Here is a 16386-nt window from a genome sequence, read left to right as displayed (position 1 = left end):
ACGGCTACCCTCAGAGACAGGCCCAACCCTACGGCTCTTTCTTGTCCAGTGTCCCACTGGGGCCCGACTTGGGAGTGGCCATTCTCACTGCTGTGGAGTGCAAGCACTAGATGCCCCCGCAAAGGGCAGTCGGAACCTGGGAAACATGAGTTCTCCAGGGCCTTCAGAGGGATCCAGTTTGAATTCAGATATCATGGATGACAGATGGTCACCAGTGCAGTGGCCCCATGGAGCACAAGCCTGTGAGGGCACAAAACAAGCAGCACAGGTGGGATGGGAGGTGACGTGTGGGCCACCGTGGCCGGGTGGCAGCAGGGCTGTGTGAGTACGCTGGGCTCGGCAGACACAGGGAAGGCACGAGGCATTCCTCCCACCTGGACGGCTGTATGTGGCCACCTTCCACCCTGGGCTGTGCCCAGTTCGGCTCTCTCCAGGCAGGAAGCTCCTGGGCAGGGTCCACACGGGCTGCTTTGTCCAATCCTTAACAGCTGTGCTGGGCTTGGCATCTCTGCACCAGCGAATCAAGGATGAGGCTTGGCCCTGTGGGTCCAGGCACTCCTACTGGGCTGCCCAGAGCTGGTCTCTGCCATGATAACCCACCCAAGGATGCCCCCACCTCCTGCCCCTTGCCCCTTGTACACCCAAAGAATTGGTGGGGACAGAGGGCCCCCAGTTGGCACATACATGCTGATGTCCCCTTAAACTTCCCACCTTGGGGACATCGATGCCCCCATGTCCTGGCCACTCGCTCAAGAACCACGACTACTACTGATATGCTGCCAGCCCTGCCGAGTGGCCTCTTAAAGGAAACCAATGAGGAAGGAGCACAGGTCCCTCTGAGTGCCACTACCTTCCTGGGTAGGCCCCTCTCCAGACTTTGTTTTCCTGGTTTTTTGGAATCAGCAGGATTGGTTTAGACCATGGGGTGGTGCCTCAATTTGCTCATCTAGGAAGCAAAAGGGATCATCTGTGGCCACTGCTCTCCCAGGCGGGCTCCCGGGTGGATTTTGGTGTGAAAACAGTAAGGGATCTTGCAAAGTCCTAAGCCGGGCAAATGCTCGCCTGTGTGTGGTTGGTGCAAAAGTAATTGCAGTTTTGCTATGAAAAGTAATGGCAAGGCCGATCGTGGTGGCTCACGTCTGTAATCCCAGCACTTTGGGAGGCCGAGGCAGGTGGATCACCTGAGGTCAGGAGTTTGAGACCAACCTGGCCAACATGGTGAAACCTCGTCTCTACTAAAAATACAAATATTAGCTGGGCGTGGTGGCGGGCACCTGTAGTTCCCAGCTACTCTGGAGGCTGAGGCAGGAGAATCACTTGAACCTAGGAGGCAGAGGTTGCAGTGAGCTGAGATAGCACCATTGCACTCCACCCTGGGCAGTAAGAGCAAAACTTCGTCTGAAAAAAAAACCTGTTATTTAATTTAAAATGCAACTATGGCTTGGAACTGCCCAGCAGTTCTTACTGCTGCCTTCCTCTCATCCCACTTCCTGGGACACGCCACAACCCACTTCTTGTCTTCATGTCCCCAGCCCTGTCCACCCACAGTGCTCACCAGGGCCTCTCCCTGTTCTGTGTCTTGTTACAGGCCCCAATACCTATGAAGATGCAGCCGCCTACATCCAAGCACAATTTGAAAGCAAAAACCGCTCACCCAACAAAGAAATATATTGTCACATGACTTGTGCCACAGACACGAATAATATCCAGGTGGTGTTCGACGCCGTCACCGACATCATCATTGCCAACAACCTCCGGGGCTGCGGCTTGTACTGACCTCTTGTCCTGTATAGCAACCTATTTGGTAATGATTCCAGCACCTACAGAACAGCTTGCGTGCGCGCACACACACACACACACACACACACACACCACTAACAAATGCAAGTTGGTAAATAAACTTTAAAGAGGCATAACAAAACCTTATATATATATACAAATATATATTTAAAAAATCTTTTTAGTTTGTACTAGAAAGAGCTGCAGACAGAACTGACCACCATCCCATAGCTCATGGAGGTTTTCCTGGGACGGCACGTGAGCATGCACGTGTGTTTGTGTACACACACTCACACATGTCCAGACGGGAGCTTGGTTTGGGAGTCCCTCCTTTTGAGGATAGCCCCGGGGTGTTCCTCTCTGATCCCCGTTTCTGAGAGCAGGGGAATGGCAGAACAGCCCTGGCCTTGGCCCAGCCAGCTCTCTGTGTTCCGCCCTCGGAACCTCTGCGCCCTCAGTTCCGTCCTGCTCTTGGCAAATTCCAGACCCTTTCAGAAATGGCCAGCGCCCTAAGCCTCTCCTTACTCTACACTCTCAACAACAGAACAATTTAAGGATGCTTCTCTTTCGGGTGGTGGTGGTTGTTAATTTCAGGAATTTAGAAGAATCATTGCTCCGACCAATCCACTGTCTCCTGAGTTTTCTTTATTCATGTTAAGATGGCAAGAATCAGAGAACAGGGAGACTTGGTGTGCTTTCTAAAAGCAGCTGACAGGAGGGGACCCACGTTCACCTGCAGAGTTGAAGCCAGCCCAGCTCCAAGAGGGCACATGGGAAGGCGGGGAGCGAGGGGAACAGGCGTGGCCTGGGGAGGGCCAGACTTGTGGGCCTGACCCGAGTCAGGGTCCCAGGGGGGCCAGGCTTCCCCAGGCGCTGGGGATGGGCTTCACTGGGGTTCCAGACCCCTCGTGCTGCTGCTCCATCTCGCCCCACCCCAGCATTAGTCAAAATGTTCTAGGGTTTTTTGGTTGGTTGGTTGGTTCTTAAAATCAAAGAAAATGGTCAGACTGGACCCCTTATCTCTCTCTCTACAGACTGCTTCATGGACTCTTTGCTGTTGACGTTGATCTCCTGGTAGCATGACCTTTTGGCCTTTGTAAGACACACAGCCTTTCTGTATCAAGCCCCTGTCTAACCTACGACCCCAGAGTGACTGACGGCTGTGTATTTCTGTAGAATGCTGTAGAATCCGGTTTTAGTTGAGTCTTCACATTTAGAATTTGAAAGGAAAAAAAAGAACATTTCTCATGTGCTTTGTAGCTTAAAAAAAAAAAAGGAAAACTCACCATTTCGTCCATATTTCTTTCTTTTTCTTGCAAAACAAACATACCCGTCTGCACCCACGCTGGCCCCCGTCCCACCTCGCGGCGCAGCCCTGGCGCTCCTGCTGGGGGGCAGGGCCCATCTGCCGCCTGGGGTCCCGGTGCGGTGCACCGATCCGAGGAGTGTGCTCAGGCCGGGCTTTCCAGAAGGCCACAGGCCCCTGCAAACCCTGCTGCCTGCCGGCCGCCCAGACACCACAGACGCCACCTCGCGGCCCTAAGCCACTCCCGCCACACGCTTACTCCAGGTTTGTATAGAAAAAGCACAGCTCTCACTGGCCAGTAGCTGCCAAAAAGAACACCCATCGTATATGGAAATCCAGCCCCATAGAAAACAATCTGCCCACCAACCCCCTTTCTACAGATAGCCTTTGTGGGGTTTTTTGGGTTCTTTTTTTTTTTTTGTCCTGCTGAGTACTATGTATTACACCCCCTAATCCAAGATCAGTTTTCCTAGTCTTTGGGAAACGGGTTGTGGTTTTTTTCCTTTGCTGTGTTGGATTTCCGGTCCCGGCTGATACCCCCCTTCGTGTGTGCGCCCCTCCCCACCTCTGCCTTTGTTTCGGTGCCCTGTGTCCGCTCTCTCATGTGGGGATGTTTGTGCTGCAGACAAAAAGAACAAAAAAAAATTTTTAAATACCACAAGATGGAAAAAAAAACACAAAAAAATTTAAAAAGATGGAATGTAGTGTTTACATTAAAGCCACCGTTTTCATGACCAATCCTATGTCATTTCTACTTTGACTAATATCCAAACCCCAAACCTCTTCACGGTTTCACTTTTAAGACTTAATCTTTGCTGAAGAAGACCAGTCACAGCCATTTCAAATAAAGAGGAGGTAAAAAGACAAAACACACAAAAAATAAAAATAAAAAAAAAAAAGGAAAAAAGAAAAAAAAGCCCACGGGTCTTTGTAAGCCTTTCTATTCCCAATCGGTGAGGTTTCTGTGATATCTTACACACTGCCAGTCTACTTCTCTGACTAATGGAAAATTCCTGTGTAGCTCAATAAAAGAGAATGTTTGTCTGTACTCCTGAGTCTCACCCTGTGCCTTCCAACAATGGTTATTTGGGGTGGGCTTCATTCTGGCAGGAGAGGGAAGGAGGGACTCGGCCACACACGCTGGCAGGCCGGCAGTTAGGAGTCCCCGACAGGACCTTCCCATCCCCAGGGCCGTCACTGGGGCCCCAGCTCAGAGCACAGTTGATGCAACCACTGCCCAGTGCCACCTGGGAATGAGGGCAGGGGAGCTGCCACTTTCTCCTGCGATGTCCTCTCCTCCCGGCTCCTGGCCCCTCCTCACCCTCAGCAGGTTGTTTGCTTTCGAGAAATGAGGTGGAAGTGGGGATTAGGAAGGAAGAAATGCAAGGAGGGCAGGCGAGCCCCCTCTCCTATCATGCAGGATCCTCTTTCTTCTGTAGCCAGCGGTTCCCCCACGGTGGGAGGAATGGTCCCAAGAATGAGGCCAATTGCCTGAGTCCATCTGCACCCAAGAGTTCCCAGCCACTCACATGCCCAGGACGAGCTTGGGCCCAGCCTGACCAGGAAGGCTGCCTTCAATTTGCTCCCTGACTGCACCTGGATGTCAGGAAGCCCCCTGCAGACCAAACATGCAGAGGGTAACCCAGCAGTGCAGTGGGGCGTGCAGAGTCTGATCCCTGTTCCTCCCCCAGACTGTAGGTCTCACCCATCCCCTACATCGGCCCGCTTTTGCTGTAATAATTAGCAAATGGGTTGCAACAAGGGCCTGGAGGCAACAGCAGCCCACTGAACTCCTTGCATCATATCCACGTGCCACTTACTGGCCAAGCGGCCAAGAGCATCATGTATCATGCCGTCTTCAGTGAGATGGGGGAGCTGCCAAAAGGTCAGTTACCTGGAATCCTCTCTGCATCCCAACAAATGGGAATTAGAGGCTCAGAGAGGCCTCTCTCGGGCAAGTTCCAGCAGCCTTTTGAATCAAGGGAGTGGAGGCAGGGGATATTGTTTCGGAGACTACGGAAGAACAAGAGGCACTGTTATGAATACCCAACCAATACAGGCACCTCTTAAACCTCTTCTGCTTTTCCCCCAGTTCCCCAGACCCCAACTTGTTATCTGCAGAGAGGGGCACATGACCTACCTTCTCTATTGAGGGGAAGGTTTGCAATCCAGGCCCCAGTTTGACTCTGTAACAAACCAAGATCCACATGGAAGGCTGAAGGAAACCATGACATTTTCTATATATGGCATATTTGAATTTCTCTAAAAACTGAGCCATATTCTCGTAGGGTTCTTTCCCAACTTTCAAATGAGTTTTGCAGATAAAACCAACAGAAGTTTATTTGCCTCATTTTTCTTAGATGGGAGGTCATAGCATTTTTTTTGGAAAGGATGCAGTAAAAAGGCCAATTAAATTGCAACAAGGAGAGTGGGGGCAGAACCTATCTGTTATATATATTTTTAAAGATCCTTTTCCCCCTCTAGCTTATCTGTGCACACAATTGGAAAAAGCTAGTTCTAATTAGAACCAAATCAAATAGGAGATTTACTTCCAATGGTACCTAAAAACCTTCTAGAAGAAATTCTGAGAAAACTGCCTCTATTCAGGAGGTAAACAAAAGGTATCCATCATCGCCACCTGCGGAATCCCTCCAGGTCTGATCTCTGCCCTGAAACTCTACTGAGAAAGTCGAAGAGTCAGAGTCACTGTGAACCTCTTCTGGCTCTGGGGGCTGCCAGATTCCTGACTGTTCTTTGCCCAGTTAGACCACCCAATGAAGACGGGGCTCCAAAATGCGCCTTTGCTGCCTAGCTGGCAGTTGCTTAGGGCAATAAGACAAGTAATTAAAAGAGTAATTCTCTAAAGGGGGGAAATGAACACAAATAAAACTACTGAGATTATAAAAAGCAGACCCAACACATTTTTTTTTTTTTTCTAAACCAGGACTAATAACTGACAGTGATGTTGGAATGCTAACATCCAGAGAATGATCCGAGCAACATTCCGGCTGACATCAGATCTGAAACCAGTTAAAATCCTTTAAACACTGAAACCGCCTGCTTTAGATGCCCTGCAAGATTTAAAAAAAAAAAAAAAAAAAAAAAAAAAAAAAAAGCCCTTTCACTGCTACAGCCAATTCCATTCCCAGAGAATTAGTTCCTTTTGGTTTAATATTTGTGTGACTTTTGATGTTTGTGGATAAGGCGTTGCCACCTGGGAGAGTATCTTTGGTTAAAAAGATCCAAAACCCAGAAATACCAGCTGTTTGTCCCAGCTAAAATCGGGTAATACGAGATTTGAAAGGATTTCAAGAGCTCTACGGTTAGAAGTCAGCTTAATTAAAACCTGATATTCAGGATATATGTTTATATTGGTAAGGCCTTCCTGCTTTTTCTCTTTTGGGATCCTGTTTTTGGTAATTTTTTTCTAGTTGACTGGAACCCCCTTTTAAAAAAAAAAAAATGATGTGCTTGTTTCCTCTGCGCACTTCGTTTCCTAAAAATCATCCTCCCACTTACTTCCCCTCTTCCCTCCTCTTTTTTCTTGGCCATCTTGGGTACCACATGAAAAGATCTAGAGGGAACCTCTAATGACTCAGAGCTCTTAAGGAAAACAGAAAAGTCATCACAGACTCCTCTATTGGGGAGAGACCTGTTTTTCCCCGGCAGACCAGAACCCCAAGAGTTGCAGGTGGACAGATTCCTCTCAAGTCAACTCTGCCCTCTCGTATTTCATGACTGGATCTCCTTGGTCCCAGAGACTGCTCTGTCCCGCACTGTGAGAGCCTGGCCCTGCGTGTGTGATGGCTGCCAGAGGCGGCTCGCTGCGGCTGTTTACAGTAAGTGACTATCTAAAAGCTCCACAAGTGATTCTAACATGCAGCCAAGGTTGGAACCACGTCTAACCTAACAGATAAGCGCAGCCCGGCAAGATGGAGGCTCCAGATGACGGAGGGCCTTCGAGGGCAGGTAGGCGGCCGCTGCTCCTCACCAGGGCTTGTTGGCAAGGCCGTGGTTTCCTTTTCCATGTGTGTCCTGCTCCAGCAGGACTGAAAGTCACCACTGACAGGATCAAGTCGGCTGGCTACAGATAAAAGGGCACATTATCTATTCAGCCCAAGTGAAAAATCAGGCCCAACAGGCCACCTGGGCACCTGGATTCACATCAACACAAGGAAAATAGCCACATGGTCCACCATCCTCTATGGTACATAAAAGCCTCAACATTCAAAACGCAACAAAAACTGACGAGAACCCAGGAGGTCAACAAAACAGGGCCACTACGAAAATGGAGAGGGCAACACAGCCTCATTCCAAAAGAGCCCACAGAGGCCAGGGGCAGCTCAACCACCATCCGCCAGAGCACCCGGACGCTCCTGCTGCTGCGCTTACAAACCCGGACCCACAGCCCGACCTGAGTGCTGCTTCTCCAGGGGCTGGGTGTGAGGACCATCTGCCTGACCCTGCAGTTAGCCAGGGCAGCAAAAGGGGTCCTGGGAGGGGAAGCCCCCAGCATAACTGCCACTACCCTCAGCACCTGTCCCGGATGCCCCCAGGAAGTGGTGAAATCCTCAAGTATCCAGGTGTAAAATGGAGGGCGGACTGAGGACTTCACTTCTTGGATCATTTTAAGCTACTTAATAAGCCCCTGCTCTAAACACTGTGGTTTGGCTGTTTTGTAATGTGTCAAGATCCTCTAAAATTGATCCAAATAATTTTGTCTTCTCACACATCAGAAACATGTGAATATGTGGAATTAGTGGCACCTATAATGGGTGCAATGTGTAAAGCATAACGTAATTCGAGGAGAGTAAAATAATCTTCTGTTACCCACTTACCTGAAAAAAAATGATGTAAATACAAGGGGAAGAAAAATGCAGTTCTGCCTCCTCCACATATACTACTAGGAAAAATAAAAGTTCCCAATTCAAAAACATGGGAAAAACCCTCCAACCAAAATAGTACACACAAAATCCAAATCAAAATGGGGTTTAACGTTGGCACCTCTGGAAAGAGATGCCTTAGCTTCCAGCCACACACATCAGTAGAGTTTGCTTTTTATTATTATTACTGTTGTTTTACAATAAAAACAAATAGCTATGCTCTCAGCAAAACAAAATTTTTTTAAAAAAAATCACAGAAATTTACTAACAGCATTTCAAGGTAAGGCTTTTGAAAGATTTATTGAAATAAATTATCTTTGCCTAAAAATTTACCTATCACGTTTTTCAATTACTTTTCAACATTCTAAAAACTTTCAGTTATGTAAAATACATTTAAACTTTGCCAATAATTGTAGATAATACTGGATTCTTCCCAAAAGGACTACCACAAAACAAAGCTTTCAAACAGTTCAAAAAAAAAAAAAAGTAATCCAGTGGGGCATAAAACTGAAGTCTGCAACCTATGACTGCACGGTTCAAATCCTTAAAGTTAAACATGTGAAGAATTTGAAGAGATTTGGGACCTGGGCCTGCTCCAAGGCATGTAGGTTCACACCTTACCTTCTCTGCTGAATGAAAGCAGGAAGAACACAGCCAGGAAAACGCAGCGCTCCCAGGATGAAAGATACAAAAGTTCTCTTTTATTTCTTTAATAAAGCCCTTCGAGGTTTACTCTCCCATCTTGCAAGGCCCACATCTTGTTCAAGGACCAAACCCACAGGCTTTAGCATTGCCTCATGTACTTGACCAGTGAATGAAAACCATAAACCAAAGCTTGCTGCTTAACCACTCCGCAGGTCCAGAGGGGACAAGGAAATGCTGAGAGGGGAGGGAACCCATGGGGCGCACTCATGAGATGCAGGAGCACCAGAGTTCGCGGAAATCAAGCCGGCTTTGGACTGGGGGATCAGAAAGTCAGTCCCAGATACAGTGGGACAGAAAGGGGTGATTTTGTCACACCCTGCAGCCCTGGGCTTTCCCCTCCTCTGCTCCAGGTATTGAACCAAGAGTTATTTTTCCAAGACGCCCGCTGGCTCAGGGGTGCCTGAGCCCGTGGGCCTGGCCTCTGGCACAGTCTACGTGCTTCCACAACAAGGACAGCGGTTTGATAACAGATGTTACCCCATGATGTGGGGGCGGGCTCACACTGTGCGTCTCCCCGACCCTCTTCCCACTGGATGTGGTGCTCAGGACACCTGCATTTGTGGGATGTACACGCGAGGCAGGAATTGAAGTTGCCTGCTGCAGGCAGGCGACTGCTCACTTCCTCCTGATCATCCCCTACCCCAAGCAGTCCAGTCAACACCAGAAGAGATCATGCCTAGAGTTAAAATTTGCAGTGTTTCTAAGGGGAAGAGAAATGTCACATAGAAAGTATTACAAAGAAGGATTAAATTTGTCAGCTGTCCAAACACTATAAGACCACATGCTTTATACAGCGGCAATGCAGTCAAGCCCGCTTCTCCATACAGCGGGCAGAACTGGGACAGGCCTCCTCCGGTCGGTTGGGCACAGGGCGCAGGAGGCAGCTGAGGAAGGCAAGGGAGCGCTAGGAGGTCTGCTGCTTCTGAAGCCTCCGTTCCGCGGCGGCAGCCAGCATCCTTCGACGCAGGGTCACCGGGTCAGAGGACGCACCTTCCGAGGGAAGGAAGCTCTCTGAGGCCGCATCATCTTCAGAACTTTTGTTCAAGAAACGTCTAGAAAAAAACAGAAGTTTTTTCTGTCTCATGGGAGAGATGGATTGCTGTGGAACACAGCCAGAAGGCTGATTTCACATCTCCCCACGTCCAGGCACCTTCATGAAGCTGTCACTCAGCACCACCTCATGACCAAGACATCCAGCCCCCAACAGATGGGAGCTAGTTCTCTCTGCACCAGGGAGGAACCCTTCAGTGCTGCTCCGTGCTGTCTCTCCGTGCCCTTCCCCTCTACCCACAGACACAGCACAGAACCCTCACAATCACAGGGTCTGCCAGGGCCCAAACCCACTCGATGAACACAGTACTGGCCCTGTCCTCAAGAGCTGGAACAAAACCCCCTCTATCTACAGGATACACCTGCCGCAGCTGCCACCAACCATGGGGGAGTGACGCACAGATGCGCCATGTGTGTTCATAACGCTCGGCTGAAAGGCAGAGTGGTCAAGAGGGAGGACACCTGGGAGGCAGACGCCAGGGCCAGGCCAGGGCTAACCTCTCCGGCCTCCACTTCTTCAGCTCTATGTCGGCCGAATGGGTTCACAGAGATCCCTCTTAGAGCTGTGAAAATGCTTCATATAAAGGGCTTAGAATAGGTTGGCACACAAGTGCTCCCTTGGCAAGCGTGGCCAAAGGGGTCCACGGGAGATAACTTAGAGTACCAGCATCAGAGGTAGACCAGTAGGGGCCAGTGTTACCAGATGCTCTGGATTTTTCAAGACAGGCTTGAAATCTGAGTTTTAGGTTGGCATGTAATGGCTTTTCACTGTTGGCATCTGTTTAAAAAGAGAAGACGTGGGCCTGACAACAGCCTTCAGCCACTGGTTTTTGACCTGGATTATGCCAAGCGGGGCTGGAGAAGCGACTCACTTGCGAGCTTGCTGGAGGAGCTCGTCCTTACGCTGCACCAGCATGCGCTGTCTCTCATCAGCAGACTTGGAGAAGCGGCTCCCACGAGCCTCAAAGTCTTCCACCTCACTGGGCTCCACTTCCACCTCGCCAAAGTCCAGCGTCTCCTCCAGGCGAGGACTGAGGTCCAGTGGCACACGCTCGGTCTGGACATGGGGCAGGAAGCAAGGAGGCAGCTGTGAGCACAGGCCTTCCTCCTAAGCAGGTTCCTCACCTACAGGGCACCCTAGACAAGGCAGTTCTGGATGCAAAGAGAAGGCTGCTGCCAAGCAGGGAGGCAGAAACTAGGAACCACAAGCTACAGGTAATGGAGCAGCAGCTTCCCTGAGGCCAGGCCTGCTGCCTATAGCTTGAGTAGTACTAAGAACAGGACCTGACTCACACCGAATGTTCAGTATCAGAGGGATAAGGAAATGATTTCCAGCACGAAAAACGTAAGCACCTTCAAGCTGCACTCTCAGAATATGCTACCAACACGACAACTGTGAGTTTACATCCTGGGAATTTTCTGTTCACTTCTACTAATTGCTCAAAAATGTAAACCAGTCTTATCAAATCTTCCGCACAAATTTTATATCCTCAATTGACTCTGAAAACAGAGGTAAAAAGGAAAACTGCTAAGCATCTATTTATTTATTTATTTACAGAGTGGGTCTCACTGTCACCCAGGCTGGAGTGCAGTGGCACAATCTCGGCTCACCACAGCCTCAACCTCCCCAGGCTCAGGTGATCCTCCCAACTTAGCCTCCCAAGTAGCTGGGACCACAGGCGCATGCCACCACATCTGGCTAATTTTTGTACTTTTTGTAGAGACAGGGTTTTGCTTTGTTGCCCAGGCTGGTCTCAAAGTACTGGGCTCAGGCAATCTACCTGCCTCAGCCTCCCAAAGTGCTGGGATTGCAGGTGTGAGCCACTGTGCCCAGCCCTAAGGATCTTTTGAAAAGAGACAGGATGGATTATATGGTTCCTTGGCTTTGGTTGAAGCTCCAAAGTCCACAACAATGCCCAGGCACCCCCGCATCCTAGCAGGTGCCTGACCATCTGCGCTGCTCATGCTCCCAGATGCAGCCCTGGGCTGGCCAGGGTCAGCCCATCGCCCGCTTCTAGGCTGTGACAGAGCGGAGGTGGGTGCAGCTGAGAGGCAGGCTGTTCTACTTCAGAGTCCCTGCTGGAGCTACCCTCATTTTTTCCTGCCTTCAGCTAAGCTTGAGAGTGAACTTCAAGAGAACCACTCGTATCCCCTAGAGTCAAAGGACGGGGGACCTGGTGGCTGCCCACACTTGACAAATCCACATAAAGAAACTGGCAGAAGTCAATAAAAAAACAGCAGGTGGGGAGCTGTGACGGGAGCACGCTTGCCCTTCCACTGACTCCAGACAACACTGTGTGTGTTCTGGAGCTTGGAAAGGCCTCCTACACAACGGAACCAACCTAAGGTTGTTGAAAACAACTCTGCCCAAAGGACCACTTGGAGAGGTAATGGGACCCCCATGAGGGTGGGAGTGGTCATCAATAGCCAGCCCAGGGTCAAAGGAGGAGTTTCTGGGGCCAGAGAGGGACAGGGGGATAGTTGGCAGAACATGTACACACACACACAGACACAAATAGTTGGCACATGTATGCACGTACATACACACACACACACGCTGGGGTCTCACTGTCCTATCCTATCCTTCTCCTCTAAGCCTGACCCTAGGGCAGGTTAGAAAGAACGGTGAGTGAGGAGGCGAGGAGATGTTAGAAGGACAAGAGCCGCCCACTGCGGCCCCTGCGCTGTGCAGCTGCATGCCTAAGACCAGCCTGAGCGGGGCAGGGCAGAGATTAGAACAGAGGGAGAGTGGAAGGGCTTACTTGGCTACAGTGAGGTTTCTGTTAACTGTTACTCAAGGACTTTTTCTTCACAAATGACCAAAAATGTTGCACAGCAAGGTTTCTTGTGAAACACATACTTTCCTCTATTTTATATAAATATATAAAATCCAGAAATCTTCATGCTAACTCTAGAAGCAGAGGTGGAAAATCAAGACAGGGACTGAATGTGCTGTACCCACAGATGCCCCCAAGCCCACCCAGCGTCCACATCTCAGCTTCACCAGCTATCCAAAAACTGGAAATGTAGACATGGACCCCTTCCTTAGAAGTCATGCACCATTTCACAAAGGATGCATAATCCAATTACAGATGTGGATATGAAAATCTTAAGCCAGTAGTGTTTACTGGCCTAGTAGTGTTTACTGTTTCCTATCTGTAAAACACAAGAGGTGAAAGCTTGTGTCACTCACCAGTGCTTCTAGAGGAGACCTTGCGCACCCCGGTAAGGAAGGCAGCACCACCCTAGACCCAAGCCAGTGTGCAGGAAAGCCCTGCACGGCGCCAACACAGAAAGGCCAAGGCGGGGTTGTTCAGTTTTTATTTGTGGTCGCATAAGAAAGTGCTCTGACAGTATGGTAACTGAGGAAGCAAATGGGAATCACAGAAGAGGAGTGGGATCCAGGACCACAGATGTAGGGAGGAGGGCGCAGGTGGGGGTTGGGGGAGGTGGCGCCTCGACCCTGCTGCTTGGAGTTAGGGTGGCCACCTCAAGGGACCCAAAGTGGGCCAACAGGCAGATCTGGTTCTCAAGAAAGCCAGGCTTCCCCCAGCCCCACCCAGCCTCAGGCAGTCTCAGTTTTGCAAAATGCACGGAAGTATCTGGAAATCCTGAGTTTGACAAGTGAGGTGGGGGGAGGGCATCTCAATGGCCTCGGCTCCCTGGAGAGCTTGCCCTAGGCCATCCCCATCTGGGTTTAGATGGGTCCAGGCACCCTCAAGGTCCTGAGCCCAGCTTCCTTCTGTCCTTCCACCGGCTCTCACTCAGGCTCAAGGTGGCAGGGCTGGCCCAGGGGAAGACAACCCCCTTCTCCTCCAGCATGAGGGCAATCCCCAGGCAATGGCTGCCAGCTCTGGGTGGAAACAGGCCACACCACGGGCACAGCCTGACTGGCTGCCCTTCATTATTGGGGCGGATACAGCACAGTTTCTTCTGTACTCTTGCCCTAAGCCTTGCAAGCATCAGGACTGAGGAAGAACCACTGCCGGGACTGGACCACATTCCGCCTCCACAGCTCCATGAACTCTCTCACTAGAGTGCGGGTCTTACCTGAGCAGAAGTTTCTCCCTCTTCCTGGTCACTGCTTGGCCTTTCCACGGGACTGTTCAATGCAGGTCTGATGCTATCTGACCGCTGGAAGAAAAACAGCACCACAAACAATCCAGAGTCACTCAGAAATCAAATCACAGACTCAGGGAAACCCTGGTGTGCAGAGGGAGCTGTGGTACCCAACCCAGCCTGTAACTCTAAAGAAGTCTACAGCACCACAGAAATTAAAATGCCATAAAGATTAAAAGCAAGACAAAGGAGCCTGGGGCCTAACCTAGAGTTCCAAGTCTTAGAGTCAGCAACTGGCCCCACAATTAGTTTGCTTTTGAGTAACAGTAATTAGACAACAAAAACAATGATAACAGCAGAGAACACGGACTGAACACGTAACTTCAGCATGGCACCAAGGAAAACTGGGACATGACTGTCTCATCTATCTTCACATCCTATGAAACAGGTGCTGCTGTTACTGTCCTTCTAGCCAGTTAAAGATCTCACACAATGCTGCAGACACTCTGGGGACCGGCCAGTAAGGTCTCACCACCTCAGTGCTGGCTGGCCAGTGTCTGTATTTCATTGCCTGAGGACTTTCTGTGGCTGTATGAGGTAGTTCAGCCACCCCCAGAGGCAGACCTCAGCCAGTGAGGGAGAGAATTCCTCTGTGAAGACACCAGCTCCTCATCTCCTGCGAGGGATATGTTCTGCACTGGATCCCAGAGGCCCCAAATGGGAAGGAGCTTCAGCTACCCACAGTGGTAACCCGCTTGATAACAAACCCATTACTGGCCACCCTCCCCTCCCCAGCTCACATCCCTACACACAACCTGTGATCCCTGGGACCACTTCCCAAACTAACTATGTGCATTCAAATCCTTGTCCCAAGGTCCGCCTTCGGGGAAATCCACAGCCAACAGCCAGGTCAAAGAGCTGAGAACTGGGAACCACATCTAATATCTCAGCCCATGTGACTGAGTCTATGCTGTTTCTTCTTCAAAGAGTCTCAGGTTTTAGAATTTTATTAATAGATTTCCACATATTTTTACATATTAAAATTGAATAATCTGGGGTAGATTATTCCCTGGTCATATGCAAATTCCATGGTCCTGCCAGAAGGCTCATCTATATTAATACTTCTTATGCTCATCAAAGTAGAGATCTGACCTTTTTAAAAATCAAAAATACCACCTCAGATAGATGAATGGTAGCTAGTGGAACACCAAACCAGTGTGCAAAGCCAACTAGGGACAAATGGCACAGCTCCTAGAGCAGGGGGTTGGCAAACTGCAGCCTGAAGGTCAAGTTCACTACTCTACTTACTTATAAATAAGCACAGTCTTGCTCATTTACTTAAATACTATCCACGGCTGCTGTATAGTACTATGACAGCAGAGTTGAGAAGCGACAAAGATTGTGTGGCCTGAAATGCCTAAAATATTTATTACCTGCCCTTTAAAGAAAAAAATGTTGCCAATCCTTGTCCAATAGGAACCAACACTATGACTTCCTGGACTGGCAAGGGCAGGCTGGTTTGGAGTATATATTTGAATAACAAGCTACTCAAATACTCACCTTATCTTTGATGTGTCTGTTCTCAGTTATTCATTAGGCAAAGTTAAGAGAGTTGATAGAAACCATTCATTAAGTCATAAATGATACTGAGCTGTTAAGTAACTAAAACAGTTAACCTACAGTATTCAATCTTTGTGAAGATAGAATCCATTTATTATGCTTTAAAACCCCAGTTTTACCTGTGTAGGAAAAGGTACTTGAATCCGTCCTTCTAAAATGTTGTCTGTTGTTATTTCAACTGAGCGTGTCAGTTGGAGGTCCTGCAGCACTAGATGGTATGGAACCTGGGGAAACATCTCTTGAATCTGATGAGCCTATAGGAATACAAATACAGAGTCCACAGAAACGTTCACTGTCAACAGTTGCTCACTGAAGTCACAGTGTCTGGCAGGCTTTGGGCAGTGAATGTGGCATCATGCCCTGAAAACACAGGTAAGGGAGCCACCTTTATTCGGTAGGTTACCTTCACACTGTAGTCTCTTTAGTATTTTTCCAGGAAGCCAAACAGGCAACTGTGGACAGCATCAATTTCAACATAAGAAGAGCACAGAAAACCAACTGGATCCCAAGAGAGGCTCGGCTAGAATATTCTAGTTTTAAAAAGTGTTCATTTTAACTACCATTCGAACCAGCAATCCCACTACTGAGTATATACCCAAAGGGAAAGAAATCATTATATACAGCCGGGCGCGGTGGCTCACTCCTGTAATCCCAGCACTTTGGGAGGCTGAGGTGGGTGGATCACCTGAGGTCGAGAGTTCAAGACCAGCCTGACTAACATGGAGAAACCCCGTCTCTCCTAAAAATACAAAATTAGCCAGTCATGGTGGCGCATGCCTGTAATCCCAGCTACTCGGGAGGCTGAGGCAGGAGAATCGCTTGAACCCAGGAGGCGGAGGTTGTGGTGAGCCGAGATCATGCCATTGCACTCCATCTAGCCTGGGCAAAAAGAGCGAAACTCCGTCTCAAAAAAAAAAAAAAAAAGAAAAGAAATCATTATATATGAAAGATACATGTGCTCATATGTTTATTGCAGCACTATTC

General features: G+C 49.2%; 2 protein-coding genes across 3 annotated transcripts in view; one reads left to right on the top strand and one right to left on the bottom strand.

The window, feature by feature from the left end:
• The window catches only part of GNAO1 (G protein subunit alpha o1), a 167164-nt gene extending 163031 nt beyond the window's left edge, over positions 1-4133 (top strand). Inside the window, exons 8-9 of the mRNA XM_009196467.3 lie at positions 1589-1804; positions 2814-4133. Of these exons, the coding sequence (XP_009194731.1) occupies positions 1589-1776 (188 nt within the window). The 3' untranslated portion in view covers positions 1777-1804; positions 2814-4133. The remainder of the gene's footprint in view (positions 1-1588; positions 1805-2813) is intronic.
• Positions 4134-8241: 4108 nt separating this feature from the next.
• AMFR (autocrine motility factor receptor) overlaps positions 8242-16386 on the bottom strand; it is a 57167-nt gene continuing 49022 nt past the window's right edge. For both annotated transcript variants that reach the window (XM_021932358.2, XM_021932359.2), the window contains exons 11-14: positions 15522-15656; positions 13774-13857; positions 10596-10780; positions 8242-9725 (exon numbers count right to left, since the gene is read on the bottom strand). In XM_021932358.2, the coding sequence (XP_021788050.2) occupies positions 9578-9725; positions 10596-10780; positions 13774-13857; positions 15522-15656 (552 nt within the window). In that variant the 3' untranslated portion in view covers positions 8242-9577. The remainder of the gene's footprint in view (positions 9726-10595; positions 10781-13773; positions 13858-15521; positions 15657-16386) is intronic.

This window comes from Papio anubis, chromosome 18 (genome assembly GCF_008728515.1).
Source record: "Papio anubis isolate 15944 chromosome 18, Panubis1.0, whole genome shotgun sequence".
Lineage (NCBI taxonomy): Eukaryota > Metazoa > Chordata > Mammalia > Primates > Cercopithecidae > Papio > Papio anubis.
Note: the sequence above shows the minus strand (reverse complement) of the source record. Positions and strands in the feature narration are given on the sequence as shown.